Here is a 20,325-nt window from a genome sequence, read left to right on the forward strand (position 1 = left end):
ATTTTGCTCTCCAGAAACTTGTCCATTTTGCTGATGCGCGCTCAATCATGTTGTTAATCCAAATCAGACAAACATCCACAGTTGGTGCAGGCGCTGCTCATAATAGATTCCCGTGAAAACAGCCTTTGCTTCGTGGATCATGAAGGAAATGACATTCCGAGGTCACTATGTCTGTCTATGGTATTGTAAATTACTGTCATTGTTTCTTTCATGGTTTGGGAGTGATAGTATAATACTCCTAAATGATTTAGTTTATTAGATTGCAACACGAAATGACATTCTGAGGTCACTATGTCTGTCTATGGTATTGTAAATTACAGTCATTGTTTCTTTCATGGTTTGGGAATGATAGTATAATACTCCAAAATGATTTAGTTTATTAGATTGCAACACTTGGTAACCTATAGTTGATTTTCTCAGGCTGTCCAATGTGCTTCACTGTGTTCTAATCTGTTTTGTATTAGCCTATTCCCAATTTAGTTTGAAGTGATCCACATGCAAAAATATTGCTTGTGAAATAGAAATCAAGTGTATCAGTTGACAATTAACAGCCATCGAATACATTTTATGCCATTGTGTTTGTGAATCTATTAGTATTTCTAAGGCATATATGTTTCTTGGCCCACAGATGTAGCCATCATTCAAAGCTATTGCAATCATTTATGATTGTTCAATAAGTGACATTTCCATTTGATCCATGAGATTTCTGTTTTTGCTTTGAAAATCAATAGTTACCTAGGAGCCTGGAGGTAGTCACCTAAGCCTGATTATAGGACACTGCATTTTAGTAAAATATTTATTATCATTTGTTTCATTATTATTATTGTATATCATTATCAATATGAATATTGTATGAATATTTAATAATCTAAAACAGTTATTTTATATACAGTACCAGTCAAAAGTTTGGACACCCCTACTTATTCAAGGGTTTTTATTTATTTTTACTATTTTCTAAAGAAAATTGTTAATAGTGAAGACATCAAAACTATGAAATAACACATATGGAATCATGTAGTAACCAAAATAGTGTTCAACAAATCAAAATAGATTTTAGATTCTACAAAGTAGCCACCCTTTGCCTTGATGACAGCTTTGACATTCTAGGCATTCTCTCAACCAGCGTCATGAGGTAGTCACCTGGAATGCATTTCAATTAACAGGTGTACATTGTTAAAAGTGAACGCGTTTGAGCCAATCGGTTGTGTTTTGACAACGTAGTGGTGGTATACGGAAGATAGCCCTAATTGGTAAAATACCAAGTCCATATTATGGCAAGAACAGCTCAAAAAAATCAAAGGGAAACAACAGTCCATCATTACTTTAGGACATGAAGGTCAGTCAATCTGGAAAATTTGTGCAGTTGCAAAAACCATCAAGTGCTATGATGAAACTGGTTCTCATGAGGACCGCCACAGGAAAGGAAGACCCAGAGTTACCTCTGTTGCAGAGGATAAGTTCATTAGAGTTACCAGCCTCAGAAATTGCAGCCCAAATAAATGCTTCACAGAGTTCAAGTAACAGACACATCTCAACATCAACTGTTCAGAGGAGAGTGAATCAGGCCTTCAAATTGCTGCAAAGAAACCACTACTAAAGGACACCAATAAGAAGAAGAGACTTGGTTGGGCCAAGAAGCACAAGCAATGGACATTAGACCAGTGGAAATCTGTCCTTTGGTCTGATGAGTCCAAATTTGAGATTTTTGGTTCAACCGCCGTATCTTTGTGAGACGCCGAGTAGGTGAACGGATGATTTATTTAGAAATCAAGGCACACTTAACCAGCATGTCTACCACAGCATTCTGCAGCAATACACTATCCCATCTGGTTTGCGCTTAGTGGGACTATCATTTGTTTTTCAATAGGACAATGACCCAACACACCTCTAGGCTGTGTAAGGGCTATTTGACCAAGAAGGAGAGTGATGGAGCACCGCATAAAATAAATTGTAATAATAGTGAAAAAATAGATACTGTATACAGTATATATAATTGTAAGGAGTAAAAATGTGCTAGCAACAAATACATATATACACACAGTGCATTCAGAACGTATACAAGACCCCTTGACTTTTTCCATATTTTATGTTACAGCCTTATTCTAAAATATTTTTTTAATCCCTCAATCTGCACACATTACAGTTAACAGTGCATGTCAGAGCAAAAACCAAGCCATGATGCTGCAGACATTTTTTGGTACCCTCCCCCAGAGCTGTGCCTCAACACAATCCTGTCTTGGCGCTCTACGGACAATTCCTTCGACCTCATGGCTTGGGTTTTTTCTGACATGCACTGTCAACTGTGGGACTTTATATAGACTGGTGTGTGCCTTTCCAAATCATGTCCAATCAATTGAATTTACCACAGGTGGACGCCAATCAAGGTGTAGAAACGTCTCAAGGATGATCAATGGAAACAGGATGCACCTGAGCTCAATTTCGAGTCTCAGCAAAGGGTCTAAATACTTATGTAAATATGTATATATATGTATTTTTTCATTTTGAATACATTTTCTACAATTTCTAAAAACCTGTTTTCGCTTTGTCATTATGGGGTATTGTGTGTAGATTGATGAGGGAAAACATTTATTTCATCAATTTTAGAATAAGACTAACAATGGAAAAAGTCAAGGGGTCTGTATACTTTCCGAATGCACTGTAAGCTAATTTGCGGTTTGTGAGTAGCCTAGTTTTATAATGGCCCGGGACATTGTTTATTTATCAATTGCTTCCTGTGAATTCGGGACAGAAAGAACCCACCCAATATAGCTCCAGTATAATGGATCATATCTTTTGAACGGTTTGGGCTAGGGATACACGGTTTTCAGTAAAGTAATGGTGAAACCATGACAGTCACGAAGCTGTGCTCAGTTTTCCTCTATGGCATACTACTTAGTGTGTAAGTGATGCACCGTTATGGGAACTAATTTCAGACATACAGCCTGAAATTGTGCAATTCTTAGACCATCAAAAGGTTTCAGGCTGGATCAAAAACATTTGGGTGTGTATCCCTGGAAGCCCAGGCCTAATGATGCCATTGTCCACGATAAAGCTCCACATCCAATTAAACACCCATGAGTTTCATTGTAAATGTAGAGGCTATCAGACAGACAATAATGGGTCAACTACTACTTGAAAAATTGGAAATGTTTTATTCTGAATTGCAACCTCATATGATGACCTATATGTTATGGCAAAATTTGGGCCACTTGGTATAACATACAAGGGTGTATTTTCTGTGTGCAGAATAATGTGAATCAGAAGGAATACAGCTATATAGTCTTGTGTTGCCAGGATGAGTACTGTGTAGTATCTTCCCACTGGGCATACACTGGTTGAATCAATGTTGTTTCCAAGTCATTTCAATGAAATTACCTTGAACCAAAGTGGAATAGACATTGAATTGACGTCTGTGCCCAGTGGGTTAATTCACATGGCTACTGGAACAATCAAACAATGTGAGGAAGACAGAAATCAATGTATCCCTTACCTGTGATCAGGTCATAATGAGGAGGCTATAGCAGGCTTATGTGTAGGGTCTCGCAGCTGTACTCACATAGCCAGAGTGCCAGTCTTTTTCTGCTCTGTCGTTGTCATGATGAATAAGACAAAAACAGAATTACACCCAGGCTAGTACTCATGCATAGATCAGACATTTCCACTAGAACACACCCCTCCCTTAAGTAAATAGTCCCCAAATTACAAGTCAGGAAGCTGCAGACACTATTTTGGAATGACCAGCAAAAACATGGGTCTTCAAATATTGATAGGTGACCCTACCAAATGGGTTCAAATCAAATGTAATTTGTCAAATGCTTCGTAAACAACAGGCATAGACTAACAGTGAAATGCTTACTTACAGGCCTTTCCCAACAATGCAGAGAGAAAATAGAGAAATAATAAAAAAATAATAACATGGGGTATAAATACACAAGTAATGATAACTTGGCTAAATACCAGTGGTGTAAAGTACTTAAGTGAAAATACTTTAAAGTACTACTTAAGTAGTTTTTGGGGGTATCTGTACTTTACTATTGATATTTATATGACGACTTTTACTTGTACTTCACGACATTCTGAAGAAAATAATGTACTTTTTACTCCATACATTTTCCCTGACACCCAAAAGTACTCGTTACATTTTGAATGCTTAGCAGGACAGGAAAATGGTTGAATTAACGCACTTAAAGTGAAAATCCCTGGTCATCCCTACTGCATCTGATCTGGCGGACTAACTAAACACAAATGCTTTGTTGTTTGTAAACCAGAATGCACAATTTTCTTGATTTTTTAATTTACGGATAGCCAGGGCCACACTTCAACACTCAGACATAATTATGAAATATACTTTTACGTTTGGTACTTAAGTATATTTCAAACCAAATACTTTTTTACTTTTACTCAAGTAGGATTTTAATGGGTGACCTTTACTTGAGTCATTTTCTATTAAGGTATCTGTACTTCTACTCAAGTATGATATTTGGGTACTTTTTCCACCACTGCTATTTACACAGGGTATCAGTACCGAGTCGATGTGCAAGTGTATAAGGTAATTGGGGTAGATTTGTACATATTGGTAGGGATAATGTGACTAGGCAACAGGATAGATAATAAAAAGTAACAGCAGCGTATGTGATGAGTCAAAAGAGTTGCAAAAAGGATAAATGCAGATAGTCCTGATAGCTATTGGTTAACTATTTAGAGGTTTTATGGCTTGGGGGTAGAAGCTGTTCAGGGTCCTGTTGGTTCCAGACTTGGTGCATAGTTACCGCTTGCCGTGCGATAGTAGAGAGAGCAGTCTATTCCCAAGATAAAAACTGTAATATATACTTTTTGAAATTATTTTTGAAGTTCTAGCATTAGTGTAGCTTCGGGATTTGCTTGTGTATTCATCCAGCAAGGTCAAAGGTAATCTTCTCTACAGTGGTTGGTTTTCCTCTGTCTGGCTAAAGCTGGTTAGATAGGCCTATAGGTTTGCCAGTTCTTTGCTGCATCAGGCACTTCTTTATTACTTCACTACTCGGTTGCAAACTAAATGGAAGGTTTTGGCCACTGGGTGATGAGCCATGCACCTCAGTGATGCTGGCCTGATCTACTGTGTCCAGGATGATAGACCATCCACTGCTTAATTCTTGACTGTTCTCAAAGGGATACTTAAAGTCTTCAACTTTTTCAGACCCCTCTCCCAATCTCTGCCATACTAGTACAGGCATACACTATATACCGTCATGGCCAAAAGTTTTGAGAATGACACAAATATTAATTTCCACAAAGTTTGCTGCTTCAGTGTCTTTAGATATTTTTGTCAGATGTTACTATGGAATACTGAAGTATAATTACAAGCATTTCATAAGTGTCAAAGGCTTTTATTTGACAATGACATGAAGTTGATGCAAAGAGTCAATATTTGCAGTGTTGACCATTCTTTTTCAAGACCTCTGCAATCCGCCCTGGCATGCTGTCAGTTAACTTCTGGGCCACATCCTGACTGATGGCAGCCCATTCTTGCATAATCAATGCTTGGAGTTTGTCAGAATTTGTGGGGGTTTTTTTGTCCACCAGTCTCTTGAGGATTGACCACAAGATCTTAATGGGATTAAGGTCTGGGGAGTTTCCTGGCCATGGACCCAAAATATCAATGTTTTGTTTCCCGAGCCACTTCGTTATCACTTTTGCCTTATGGTAAGGTGCTCCATCATGCTGGAAAAGGCATTGTTCGTCACCAAACTGTTTCTGGATGGTTGGGAGAAGTTGCTCTCGGAGGATGTGTTGGTACCATTCTTTATTCGTGGCTGTGTTCTTAGGCAAAATTGTGAGTGACCCCACTCCCTTGGCTGAGAAGCAACCCCACACATGAATGGTCTCAGGATGCTTTACTGTTGGTATGACACAGGACTGATGGTAGCGCTCACCTTGTCTTCTCCGGACAAGCTTTTTTCCGGATGCCCCAAACAATCGGAAAGGGGATTCATCAGAGAAAATGACTTTACCCCAGGGCTCAGCAGGCCAATCCCTGTACCTTTTGCAGAATATCAGTCTGTCCGTGATTTTTTTCCTGGAGAGAAGTGGCTTCTTTGCTGCCCTTCTTGACACCAGGCCATCCTCCAAAAGTATTTGCCTCACTGTGCGTGCAGATGCACTCACACCTGCCTGCTGCCATTCCTGAGCAAGCTCTGTACTGGTGGTGCCCCGATCCCACAGCTGAATCAACTTTAGGAGACGGTCCTGGCACTTGCTGGACTTTCTTGGGCGCCCTGAAGCCTTCTTCACAACAATTGAACCGCTCTCCTTGAAGTTCTTGAAGATCCGATAAATGGTTGATTTAGGTGCAATCTTACTGGCAGCAATATTCTTGCCTGTGAAGCCCTTTTTGTGCAAAGCAATGATGACGGCACGTGTTTCCTTGCAGGTAACCGTGGTTGACAGAGGAAGAACAATGATTCCAAGCACCACCCTCCTTTTGAAGCTTCCAGTCTGTTATTCGAACTCAATCAGCATGACAGAGTGATCTCCAGCCTTGTCCTTGTCAACACTCACACCTGTGTTAACGAGAGAATCACTGACATGATGTCAGCTGGTCCTTTTGTGGCAGGGCTGAAATGCAGTGGAAATGATTTTGGGGGATTCAGTTCATTTGCATGGCAAAGAGGGATTTTGCAATAAATTGCAATTCATCTGATCACTTTTCATAACATTCTGGAGTATATGCAAATTGCCATCATACAAAATGAGGCAGCAGACTTTGTGAAAATTAATATTTGTGTCATTCTCAAAACTTTTGGCCACGACTGTTTACAAAAGTATATGGACACCCCTTCAAATTAGTTGATTCGGCTATTTCAGCCACACTTGTTCCTGACAGGGATATAAAATCGAGCACACAGCCATGCAATCTTCATAGACAAACATTGGCAGTAGAATGGCCCATACTGAAGACTTCAGTGACTTTCAACATGGCACCGTCATAAAATGGCACCTTTCCACCAAGTCAGTTTGTCAAATTTCTGCCCTGCTAGAGCTGCCCCATTCAACTGTAAATGCTGTTATTGTGAAGTGGAAACGTCTAGGAGTAACAACGGGTCAGCCAAAAAGTGGTAGGCTACACAAGGTCATAGAACGGGACCGCAGAGTGCTGAAGTGTGCAGCACATAAAAATCGTCTGTCCTCGGTTACAACACTCACTACTGAGTTCCAAACTGCCTCTGGAAGCAACGTCAGCACAACTGTTCATTGGGAGCTTCATGAAATGGATTTCCATGGCCGAGCAGCTGCACACAAGCCTAAGATCACCATGCACAATGCCAAGCCTCGGCTGGAGTGGTGTAAAACTCGCCGCTATTGGACTCTGGAGCAGTGGAAATGCATTTTCTGGAGTGATGAATCACGCTCAAACATCTGTCAGTCCGACAGATTAATCTGTCTTTGGCGGATTCCAGGAGAACGCTACCTGCCAAATGCATAGTGCCGACTAAAAAGTTTGGTGGAGGAGGAATAATGGTCTGGGGCTGTTTTTCAATGTTCGGGCTAGGCCCCTTAGTTCCACTGAAGGGAAATCTTAACGCTACAGCATACGATGACATTCTAGATGATTCTGTGCTTCCAATTTTGTGGCAACAGTTTGGGGAAGGCCCTTTCTTGTTTCAGCATGACAATGCCCCCATGCACAAAGTGAGGTCCATACAGAAAAAGAGCCCTGACCTCAACCCCATAGACAACATTTGGGATGAATTGGAACGCAGACTGCGAGCCAGGCCTAATCGCCCAAAATCAGTGCCCAACCTCACTAATACTCTTGTGGCTAAGTGGAAGCAAGTCCCTGCAGCTGTGTTCCAACGTCTAGTGGAAAGCCTTCCCAGAAGAGTGGTGGCTGTTATAGCAGCAAATGGGGGACAACTCCATATTAATGCCCATCATTTTGGAATGAGATGTTCGACGAGCAGGTGTCGACATACTTTCAACCATGTAGTGTATTCACTTTGATGCATTTTACTGTACGTATGTGCATACAGTACAGTAGATGGCGGTAAAGTACTTTCACTTGGCTAAACCTGCATGCTAAATAGATGAAGAAGAATTTCTTGCCCAATTGGCAAAAATCGTCTGTACTCCGCGCCTGCGCGTTTGAAATATGAGGATGTTGTTGATATGCTATGCTAGCTAGCGGAGTTGTTTTTGCATATTAGGTTACCATTAACTTTACTCTCTTCACTGTCTCGCCACTGTATCAAGATAAACCAGAAAACGCTCCGCATGACGGGCTGATGGAAAACGCAAGAGATTCGGTGAGCGCTATTATTGTGTTCTGTGTAAATCTCTGGTGTAATCTTAGTTCCCCTTTGTTGTGGTTGTCAGACTGCAGCAGCTAGTCTAGCTAGCTAGGCTAGGCAGTAGTAGTGCCAGATAGTTACTGTAGCTGCAGAAAAGAAAACAGACAGCTTTATTGCCTGCTTTTCAATTGTTTTATAAAGCTAGCCGTTGTTGTTGGCATGCTGTTGTGCTGCTTCTTCAACAATCCTCCAACATTCTAGAGCACCTTGTCCGCTTGAATAACGGGCAAGATCCAGCAGCTACCATTAACGTTACGTTAGCTGGCTAGCAAATAATTGCAAGAAGGCAGGCCCGTCATTAAATAGACCGCACTGCAGTGATTTTTGTCGCTGTATTGGGGTCTCTTGCAGACTTTAATTCCTGGGGATATCAGGTCATGAGCCAGTGCGTGCAGCTGTCATTTCAATGTTGTGCTTTGGCAACAGAGGTTCTGAATAGAAAGGGGGCGGTGCACCATTGATGACATTAGCTATCTGTTACTGCAGTGCAAAGTGTTAGTCATGTAGCTTACTTGCTGTATGTTGTCGCTGTTTTGATCACTGAGAACAGACTTGTTTTAGTGTGAAAATGGTAAGTGAGCTACCACCAGATATGTGGTGGTGCGTGTTACGGTTATAATTGGTTAACATGTTGAGCTCTGAGCATTTTCCATGTTGGTTCAATGCAGTGCTATTCATAGATTAATTAATTGGTATGTAGCTATTGAATTGACATGTTATACTTTCAGAGTCCCCTTCACTCTTCATTCTGTCCGTGTTTCATGGAAACATTGCACGTAGGCTACATATTCTCTTGGACCTCTAGGCTTATCTAACAAGGTTTATGGTTGCAGTGATTGCTTTGCCTTTATCAGAAAAAATGATCAGCAGTAGTTTATCATGCAAATCAACCACCTGTTGTGGCATGCGGGTAAGTGAGACTGCACTGACTGTGCTGTGCTAGCTCTAGCTGACACAATCCTCTCTCTCCTACAGGCTGAACGGACTGTTCGTTCAGAAAGGAAGAGGCGGGACTCGTTTGGGATGTTCGATGGCTATGACAGCTGCAGTGAGGATTCCAGCAGTAGCTCGAGCTCCGAGGACAGCGATGAAGAGGTGCCCTCCCTCCCTGCCAGCCTGCCCATCATCAAGACCAACGGCCAGGTCTACACCTACCCCGATGGGAAGGCAGGAATGGGTTAGTAGTACTGTGGCTGCCTCTGCCTACTGAACATAACTGCTGATGGTGTTATTACAGGGTTGAATTGAGATTTTAGCATTATATTTTATGGCCATCTCTTCGACTGATCAGTACTCACACCTCGGTATCCCTCCGGTATCCCTGTGTGTGTGTGTTTCACTCTCCTCAGCCACCTGTGAGATGTGTGGGATGGTGGGAGTGAGAGATGCTTTCTACTCCAAAACCAAGCGCTTCTGCAGTGTATCCTGTTCAAGGAGCTACTCATCCAACTCTAAAAAAGCCAGCATACTGGCCAGACTGCAGGTAACGGCAAACTGCACTCAGTCTACTTCTATTGTCCTTGTATGTTCCTCTATAACCACCATTTTACGTTCAATTGACATTGAAAAGGTGTGAAAACAGGTTGTATTTATTTCATTTGAATTCCTGCCTCTGTGTATCATCCTCTGTGTATCTATAAATAGCTATGTTTCCATTAACTGGTCCAGGGATTTTTTGTTGTTGTTGACATTTAGAAAGTCCTTATAGAAAATAGATGCAACGGTTGCCTGCTACAGTTTCCATTTAACTATCTTGTCGATTTAAAAACGTCTGGACGTAATGACGTTACACCAAAAAAAGAATACAAATTAAGTGGTTAAAGTGTTAACATGAACCTTTTAGGCAAATTGAGCATTAATAAATTGCTGACAGGCTATATGCCCTCCCACCTATGTGTTTCATGTCTCAGGTAGCCCGCGAAAGCCAGCATTGATATACTGCAATAATTGACTAATATTTGTCATATTCTAATAATTATCATGTTCCAATGTATTGCAACGGTGAAAGAATAGAATTTGTCAGCAATAGGTATTTAGAATTAAATGTTGAGTGGATCGTTTTTGACATCATGTGCCCCACGAACATTGAAAATGATTTGGCAATCCTTTTTTCAAAAAAGTTTCCATCATAATTTGTCACAATAAAGAAAGTTAGACAAAAATATCCATCCCAGTCAAACTGATACAAATGTTGTTGATTTTTAGAAAATGTTTTCTATAATCTTACGTCTCCTTTACACACGTCGCAATGATTTCTTTTGTCGAATAAACCTTGGACAAAGGAAACCTGCCTGGCTTGTACGGTTCTTCTTCTATCTCTCTCAATATTCGTTCCTTTATTATTATTTTCAAAGGGTAAACCACCAACGAAAAAGGCTAAAGTATTACAGAAGCAGCCTCTCATGGCGAAGTTGGCTGCCTATGCCCAGTACCAAGCCAACCAACAGAATCAAGTCAAGACAAAAACAGGTAAGTTCCATGTAAAAAGTCCATGACACGTGAAATGCATTTATTACCAATTACAAATGACAACAATGACAAATGACTACAATTACAAATGACTACAATTACAAATGACAACAATGACAAATGACTACAATTACAAATGACAACAATGACAAATGACTACAATTACAAATGACAAATGACTACAATTACAAATGACAACAATGACAAATGACTACAATTACAAATTACAAATGACTACAATTACAAATTACAAATGACTACAATTGCAAATGACAACAATGACAAATGACTACAATTACAAATGACAAATGACTACAGTATAGGTGCAACAGTCTTCAAGGATGATTCTACTAGGACTAGATTGACATGATGTCTTTCTCACTGTAAATAAAGAAGGTGACGATAATAAGGTAGTCGACTTTTGTTCTCTGTCTCTCACGACGATACTTGTGGCGGTTGCAGTGATTCCTGTGAAAGGCTTTGATTGGGGACGCTACATAGGCACCGGCGACATTAACGGGGCACCTGTCGGCTGTTTCAAACATGTAAGCAACGCTCAGCTCAAACACTCCAAAGGGTTGCTGATGAAAAGTGACAGTGTGTGTGGAAGTCAGAAGATGTAGACACAGCCAATGTGGTATGTCTTAACTGACATTATACTTTTAAAGTAGAGATCACGCTCAGTGGATGAATGATGCACGCATCTATGGTTGCCTCTCATGACGAGTGCTTATTAAGGGGCTAATATTACAATAAATACAAAGTCATTGAATTTCAGCTTGCGCCTTTCTTGTTTGTTATAAAGAAGTAGATTCTTCTAGATAGTAGAATGTGTTGATTTGTAACCCTGTAAGAGTTTTTATGCTCCAGTACAACGAAACTCAACAGAGCAAGTATGTTGGAATATACACTACCGTTGAAATGTTTGGGGTCACTTAGAAATGTCCTTGTTTTTGAAAGAACAGCACTTTTTTTTTTTTCATTTAAAATAACATCAAATTGATCAGAAATACAGTGGAGACATTGTTTATGTTGTGAATGACTATTGTAGCTGGAAACGGCTGAGTTTCTTATGGAATATCTACATTGGCGTACAGAGGCCCATTATCAGCAACCATCACTCCTGTGTTCCGATGCCACGTTGTGTTAGCTAATCCAAGTTTATCATTTTAAAAGACTAATTGACTCTGCCTAATGATCAATTAGCCTTTTAAAATGATAAACTTGGATTAGCTAACACAACGTGGCATCGGAACACAGGAGTGATGGTTGCTAATAATGGGCCTCTGTACGCCAATGTAGATATTCCATTAAAAAATCTGCCGTTTCCAACTACAATAGTCATTTACAACATTAACAATGTCTACACTGTATTTCTGATCAATTTTATGTTGTTTTAATGGACAACAAATGGCTTTTCTTTCAAAAACAAGGACATTTCTAACTTTTGAATGGTCGTGTACCTCATCCCTATTGACCCATAGAACAGTGTGATGAAACAATGTAGTTTTTGTTGTTTTTTACATTATTGAAGCTGCACTAATTGTGAGGATAGGTGACCCTGAAGAATATTAGCTTGCCATGATGAGTTTGGTTGTTTTAATTAACAGCTGTCCTTTTTGAGTGGACATATTTGTATTGTGATGATGTCATTCTCTGTGTTCAGCATGTGCTGTCTTCTCTGCCTTAGGTTCCCATGGGAACTTCTTGGGGTGACCTTGCAGAAGGGGTGAGGGTAGAGGTGCCCAATACAGACAGCGGCCTGCCAATGAAGGTGTACTGGATAGCAGGAGTTATCAAATTAGCAGGTAACAAAGCAGCCCCAGAGAATCCTCTTCGCTCTAAAATGCACCTGGTTGGATTCATAAATGACGGTGTACTTTCTCTGCATTCATCAAACTCTGTTTACACATAGACATGTTACACTTAGATGTAGCCTACACACAATGTTTGGAAACGTAGATACTTCTCTCATCCATAATACTCCTATGATTTAGATTTTTAATGGTATTTCAGGAAAAAAAAGAATCTGAAAATCACATAAGGTTCAGTGGTTTTCCTAATTTTAAAACATTGTGTTTCTCTCCACAGGCTTTAAGGCACTGCTACGGTACGAGGGGTTTGATGGTGACTCTGGCAGGGATTTCTGGTGTAACATCTGTGTCCCTGACATCCACCCGGTGGGGTGGTGTGCAGCGGGAGGAAAGCCCCTGGTTCCTCCCAAGTGTAAGACTAACAGTGGGAATAGTACTGTACTTTGTTTTGCCAAGATAAGGATATAGGCTGTGCTACAAGTGTTGAGTCATTTATCATTTCTGACCGGTTTGAGAGAATCCTTTCTAACTTTTGCCAAACGTTGTCTGACTGTTTCACCTTAGCCATTCAGCACAAGTGCACCAACTGGAAAGCGTTTCTTGTGAAATGCCTAACAGGAGCAAAGACTCTACCTATTGATTTCTCCACCAAGGTGAGCTCCAACTCTACATCACAAGACACTCCAACACCTCACTCATAGTACAAACATGCATCAAATATCAATGTGAGAAGAAGAATATGCTTGTATTATTTCCACAAATGCAACACTAATAACCTTATGGCACTACCAGTACAAACATGAGTTGCATGTATTATTGCAGAGTGACATATTCTATAATGCCTAACTGGATTGTCAAGTAACCTTGTAGAATCTAAACCTCCTCACCCTTCCTCAGGTGCAGCAGAGCATGCAGTTCCCCTTTAAGAAGCTGATGCGTGTGGAGGTGGTGGATAAGACTCACCTGTGCCGGACGCGGGTGGCCCTGGTAGAGCAGGTGATCGGAGGTCGGCTTCGGCTCGTCTACGAGGAGTGCGAGGACGGCTCGGACGACTTCTGGTGCCACATGTACAGCCCACTGATACACAGCATCGGCTGGTCCCGCGGCATCGGACACCGCTTCAAGAGATCTGGTCAGTGACATAGTGGGGAGGGCAAGCGGGACTAGGCACGCGGGTCTTACACATAAGGGTAAAGATTTGCTCGGGGTTTAAGGATCCCGAAAAGTTCAACATGGATGAAACACTTACAGGCACTTTAAGATTCTAGTTGTTTCAGTATGATTTATATTGAGTTTTAGGGTTTGATTGCTGCCCATTAATGACGAATGCTCTTTCTTTATTTTGGTGTTTCAAACGTTGATGATATTATTGTTTCAGATGTTTCAAAGAAACTTGATGGCCAAGTAGATGCCCCAGGACAGCTTTTTGCAAAGGTGAGTTCAAATAAATGTTTCAATCTGCCACTTGACTCAGTTGATTCAAAGATTTTTCTGGTCTCTGACATTTTGTTTGATACGTGGCACAATCTCTCTCAGGTGAAGGATGTTGACCAGAGCGGGGAGTGGTTTAAAGATGGCATGAAGCTGGAGGCTATTGACCCTCTGAATCTATCAGCTATTTGTGTTGCTACTGTCAGAAAGGTAAGCCTTATAATTGTGATGAGAAATATGACTGACAGAGAAATAAGGGAAATAAAGACAAATGAACTTGCACATGTAACAGATTTGTACACGTTCACGCTCCCTGCCTTCTCTTCCTCCAGGTCTTGGCGGATGGATACCTCATGATTGGAATTGATGGTTCCGAGGCGGCTGATGGTTCTGACTGGTTCTGCTATCACTCCACCTCTCCCTCTATCTTTCCTGCTGGATTCTGTGAAATCAACACAATTGAACTCACCCCTCCACGTGGTACATACTGAATTACATTACATTGTGTGGTAAAAGCATCATCACAATTGTCTATTTGAGTTTATTTGTAGTATCAAGAGAGTGCACACCACTGATTCTCACCTCACAGTGGCTATTTCAATTGGCCAGCCAGTTGCTGTTACTTGTAGCCTCAATAAGTAAGTCTTTTCTGCAGGGTACACAAAACTCCCATTCAGATGGTTTGACTACCTCAGGGAAACGGGTTCAGTGGCAGCTCCGGTGAAGCTCTTTAACAAGGTAACCTTGTTCAGCTTTTGGTCTGCTAGCTATTTTGCCTGTTAGTTTGTTTTGGCTCTTTACTTTTGTTCTCAGTCTGTTAGTTGGACTGAATTTGTTGTCAAAACCAACTACTTGCTTGTCTGAGTAACCCTTTACATTTTTCACCTGTTGGATTTCATCTATTTGAAGTTTGATTGTTTTTGCACTTTGGCTTTTTCAAATTTCTTGATTTCTCTCAGTAGTGTAGCCGTTACAGGATATTAGTCCGAAATAAGGATGACCAAGCGCATCTGAGTGCAGTGAAGTTAAGAAAGACTAGTAGCCCACCAATGTACAACGTCGTATGCTTCTATTTGTAGTGTTATGAGAAATTCCCTGAGTCCACCAGCTGAATGTCCCCTTCTCTTTCTTGACTCTGAAGGAGGTTCCAAACCATGGTTTCCGCCCTGGCATGAAGCTGGAGGCTGTGGACCTGATGGAGCCCCGGCTGGTGTGTGTTGCCACAGTGACACGTATTGTACATAGACTGCTGCGCATCCATTTTGACGGCTGGGAGGACGAGTATGATCAGTGGGTGGACTGTGACTCACCTGACCTCTACCCTGTGGGCTGGTGTCAGCTGACTGGCTACCAGCTACAGCCACCAGCTGTGCTCTGTGAGTTTTATTGGGATTTTTCAGCATTTATTCACAAAGATAAAGATGGACAAAGATACATTTTCGTAGTGCAATGTCTGCACTCATTCTAGTCTAGCCCCAAATAACCTTTTGGGAAACAAAATCAGATTTTTCATTAGGGTCATCCAAATTACCTTGACTGTAATCTCCAAATAACCAAAACTACCAATACAGGTGGAACTGCTTTGAAACTGCCAATAAATGCAAAACAAAAACAACCAAGAGAAACAGTCAAAACATCCAACTTCATTTAACCAAAACACAGAAACCTTCAGATAACCAAAACACTGCACTTTAACACAAACCTTTCATCTGAAACGAATTCTAGTAATGTAGGAAAAATGAGCTAAAGCATTGGCTTTTTTAAAAATGAGTTGAGACGAGCTGTGCAACACGAATGTAATGAATGAATGAGTTGTTCTCCGGTTTGTGCTTTTTTTCAGCCTCTAGAGAGCTCCCTCCGAGTGTGACAAAGCAGAAGAAGAAATCCCAGCAGTACAAAGGCCAAAAGAAAAGTAGGTCATCCATCCCCTCGTTTTGCCCCGTGCCTCAGCCCCCTCCCCCTGCACCCTCCCCCTCTCGTTACTGCCCCTGTGTGTCCACCTCCTCCCATGCACACTCCCCTTTCCCTCTTTCTTTCTCTATTTAAGGGCAAAGCTGCACTCGCCACGGCTCTTCGCGATTCTTTCTCTGCGGGCATCTCTATACACACCAAAACAGAGCATTGAAACCAAGTCAAAACTCTCCTACACCGGATTAATTTTCGTACCAGTAGGGAAGCTGTCATTAGAGGATTAGACCTCAGGCTAAAGAAAAATCTTCAATGCCTGCAATAAAAGACAAATTATTTGATTATGTAGATCTTTTTATGGTATGCTTGGTTTTTATATGTTCATTCAGTCTTTGTTAGTCATGCCGGACATTACATCAAGCTTTTCCTGAATAACTTAGATTTCTAAGACATTTTTACCTAGATTGGAATATTTAAATTTGACCTTATTGATGATTAATAACACTTAAGTAGTCACACGTCAAAAGAGCAAAGGCATAAGAAACATGACAAAGTAACAGAAGAGCTGATCAACCATTTGACCTTTTGTCTTGGTTTTTAGAGAGGAAGATCCCCATTGGTAAGAGACCTGTGAGTTTGTCGGGGGTGGTATTGAGTGGAGTGCCCCAGAGGAACCTATCTGGAGACGAGAACATGACCCCGCCAGACTACCCATCTCCTCCCACGCCAGCATCTGCCTCTGGGACTGCACAGCCTCCTTCGGCAGCCCAGGAACTCAGCCCCAATGGAAAGCCAGGTAACCTAAACCAACCCGCTAACTGAACTCAAATTAGAAACTCATGTTAAGCCTGGTAGTTGGGTAGGGATGTCCTCTACTGAAAGAGAATGGTGTAGTAGGTCAAGTGCTCTACCCCATCTTGAACAAGGCAACTTATTTTCTCCGTTATCTCCCGAGTTTTATAATTCATCCTCTCCTTCCTGTTTATTTTCATACTTCTATACTGGCCCTCTTTCCTTTCCCAAGGGGTGACGCTGAAGGAGGAGGTTCAGGAGGCAGACGAGTTCCCCTTGCCGCAGGGCACAGCCTCCGACCTGGAGAGCAACGGCTCCGGCGGCAGCTACTACATCAAGCAGGAGACCTGAGCCTCCATGGGGCACTGCTGCACCCACCAACGGAGGGCCAGCCTGGGGGAAAGAAGGAGCCAGTCCCCTCCCTCTCCCTCCACAGCACCAGAGACCATGGGCCCTGGGTGGCATCCCCACAATATTAACATGGAAGGTCACCAGGGGGCTCCAAGCTGTGCCCATAGAGACTTGGGACAGAACGACTCAAAGACTAGTTCCAAACAGACCGCGCAAACGGGGAGAGGAGTGTAGAGAATAAAGGGAAAAAGATTGGTGCGTGAACGACAATAACTTTACGTTTCACTTCAGTTTTTTGTACTTCAACAAGAAAAAAGTTTTAATACGATTTTTTTCTAATCCGATATCTTTTTGTGCATCTCTCGTATTCGTTACTTTGAGGTAGGGTAATCTTTTGATGGATAAACTGTGTGATGTTTGTGTATATATATAATCCGATTTTCCAAAAAAACAGGGTGTATGTATGTAGGTATTGAACCTTACTGGTATAAAACAATCACTCAGATATAAAGTAGAAACACCCCACCAATCAGCTTCATACCAGTTCCGCACATTCAACTAAGATTTGAGCAGCTTACCACATTCTCTGGATCTTGCGGTCCATTTGTGTGATAGCCAATAACGACTTACAGCTATCACTGGGACATGGGAGAGACCCAAATCTTTAGTTGACCCTTTTCTATCACTATATTTACCATGCCTTATTTAAAATATGTTTACAAATATTACTCCTCTTGGCCAGCTGATTGCAGGCAAATTTTGTTGTCAAATCTAAACAATTCTACTCTATGAAAAAAAAGGTCATTCACTGTGGTAATATTTAGTTCTATCACGGTTTACTACACAATGATATGCAAACCTTGACTCTTGTGTCAAGTAATAGAGATCTATGTGAAATGTTTTATATCTAACGTATAGCATTATTCTACATGAATTATGTCATAATTCAGAGCGATACTATAAATATGAGTAGAGGAAATATTCAAGTCACTGTAACAGTCGGGATGTGTTTCATCACTACCATCAACAACACGAGAACCGTTTATCTAGAGAATGTACTGTCTTTTTCAAAGAAAAACTTCATCATAATGCTGTTTGCTCTACCTCTTTTACAACTTTAATGTAATCTCCTGTTGCAAGGTTTTCAGATTCTGGTCTAACCATACGTAAAGGGGATTTTTCATTACAATTTAAATCACTTTGACAGCTATGTGTGCATATTTCCTAGTAAGTGATTGGTAGGCCTGGGCTAAATTGTCATACTCACTGACTCATGATCATACATTATATTCATAGGCCATCCTTTCATTGGGAGATATTAAATGAATATCAATATTGATTTATAAAACAAAATATATCACATTAAATGTGTATTTATGAACAAAGCATGCAGTATATAAGAGACAATTTACAAACATGATATGGTGATTTATTTTGTGCCATATGAGAAATTAAAGAGGGATTATAATTTACATACTATATAAACTAACGACTGCACTCCGTTGTCTCACTTTATATACCAGTAAGGTTGACAATTTACTCTCAGGAAATCTTAGGGTATTGTATTATAGGCTTCTTCTTCGTTGTTAAGGTTATTGAGAAAGGTGTTGTCATTGGCTGTTGGCATGCTGGAATTAGACTTCAGAGATTGATGTGGTCACCAGTATTAATAAAATGTGTTAGTCCAAGATCGGTTGTAAAGTAAATGTGTCACTTGGTAAACCATCTCACTAATGTAGAGACCTATTTGATTGTGATACAAGGTCCCATTTTAAGTGGATTTGTCATATATTCTGTCTCTAGAGGTAGGATTACCCTTCTGTATGTCACTGTTTGATAATGTGTAGGTGTTTGGTTTTAACTTTTTTTTTTTTTCAAAAATGTTCAGTTAAATGTTAGCTCTGTCGATTTGTCTTACTGTTGTTACTGTATGTTTCAATGTCTGGTCCTGAGTGAAACTCAAACTAGTATTACAGTCTCAATGAAAATGTACATTTTACGCGCTGGCTGGTGTAAACCAGCTCAGGTGACCTTGGTGATGCCAAAGATTGCCTAAGGTCACTGTCAAGCAATAACGTCTTATCACAGTACTCTCCTAATCTTACATTTTACCCTAAATGTCATAATAATGAACAAGGTTTGACAGGCACACAGTAGCTAAATATATGGTAAAGAGGCATATCTGTTGCAAATGCCCCCCAATTTCACCCTACATCAGGTTTGGGAGCCAGTGAGATCATAAGCTTTTAGCTGTGCTTTCACTCAAACTTCACACTGTGCATCAAAGACCGAATGGTGGAAATATACATGACATTATGTTAATATATGGCATGACTGTTTTGAGGCGACAAACATTGTCTCCGTCGTCCTTGTAACACAAATGTTAGACATGAGAATTCATGGTATTTGAATGAAGAAAAAAATAAAGGCACAAATGGACTCAATATAGGGCTATACTATTCTGATCATGACGTTCATTGATTTCAAATGCATTATTTCATCAATATAAGAAAAGACTTAGAGCACAGGTGTCAAACTCATTCCACGGAGGGCCGAGTGTCTGCGGGTTTTCGCTCCACCCTTGTACTTGATTGATGAATTAACATCACTAATTAGTTAGGAACTCCCCACACCTGGTTGTCTAGGGCTTTATTGAAAGGAAAGACCAAAAACCTGCAGACACAAGGCCCTCCGTGGAATGAGTTTGACACCCCTGACTTAGAGGGTGTGTTTGTTGAAACCAAAATATGTGCATGCAGCAGTGTGAACATCATGTCCTCTTGTGCTTAACTAGTTGGTCTTGGTTTATGTGTAACTGTTGGTCTTTGCACTAACACAGGTCTGTGTGTATGTGTGCTTGTTTCTATTGTGAAACCCGTTCATCATATCGTCTTTGTATTCTGGTGCTATATATATATATTTGATAAAACCATAACCTTTTAAGAATGAAATGATTTTCAGAAACTGACCATAGTGGAGAAATGCAGTTCTCTTCTCGTATTTTGGATACAACTATAATGAAAGATTTGTAATGAATTATCTGTCAAAACACAAAAAAACATCCAAGTATTTAGTTTTTGTTCCTTGGTTTCCATGGTAAATGTGCTGTGAACATGAAGTTAACTAAGCTACAGTATATAAACTGCAAAAGTTTTTTTTAAATATGTATTTGAAGATATTTAGATGTTTACTTTCATTTAATTTTTATGAATCTTGCATGTTTGTGGAAAAAG

At 40.6% G+C, this 20,325-nt stretch overlaps 1 protein-coding gene across 2 annotated transcripts; it reads left to right on the plus strand.

Annotated features, from left to right (window-relative positions):
• The first annotated feature begins 66 nt into the window (after positions 1 to 66).
• LOC129832933 (MBT domain-containing protein 1-like) lies at positions 67 to 19,546 on the plus strand. 2 transcript variants are annotated; one of them, XM_055897069.1, is made up of 17 exons: positions 67 to 180; positions 8,230 to 8,282; positions 9,303 to 9,504; positions 9,677 to 9,810; positions 10,682 to 10,796; positions 11,259 to 11,341; positions 12,487 to 12,604; positions 12,888 to 13,022; positions 13,175 to 13,263; positions 13,508 to 13,742; positions 13,989 to 14,044; positions 14,147 to 14,251; positions 14,374 to 14,521; positions 14,697 to 14,779; positions 15,183 to 15,417; positions 15,882 to 15,953; positions 16,551 to 16,786. In XM_055897069.1, exons 1-17 carry the CDS (start codon positions 168 to 170, stop codon positions 16,769 to 16,771), a joined length of 2,097 nt encoding a protein of 698 aa, XP_055753044.1. In that variant the 5' UTR covers positions 67 to 167; the 3' UTR covers positions 16,772 to 16,786. The 2 variants fall into 2 exon arrangements, with proteins under 2 accessions (XP_055753044.1, XP_055753045.1); XM_055897070.1 differs by lacking the exon at positions 67 to 180 and adding an exon at positions 16,974 to 19,546 and having other exon boundaries at positions 8,189 to 8,282; positions 16,551 to 16,745.
• The last annotated feature ends 779 nt before the right edge of the window (positions 19,547 to 20,325 follow it).

Source organism: Salvelinus fontinalis, chromosome 34 (genome assembly GCF_029448725.1).
Source record: "Salvelinus fontinalis isolate EN_2023a chromosome 34, ASM2944872v1, whole genome shotgun sequence".
In the NCBI taxonomy this organism is placed as follows: domain Eukaryota; kingdom Metazoa; phylum Chordata; class Actinopteri; order Salmoniformes; family Salmonidae; genus Salvelinus; species Salvelinus fontinalis.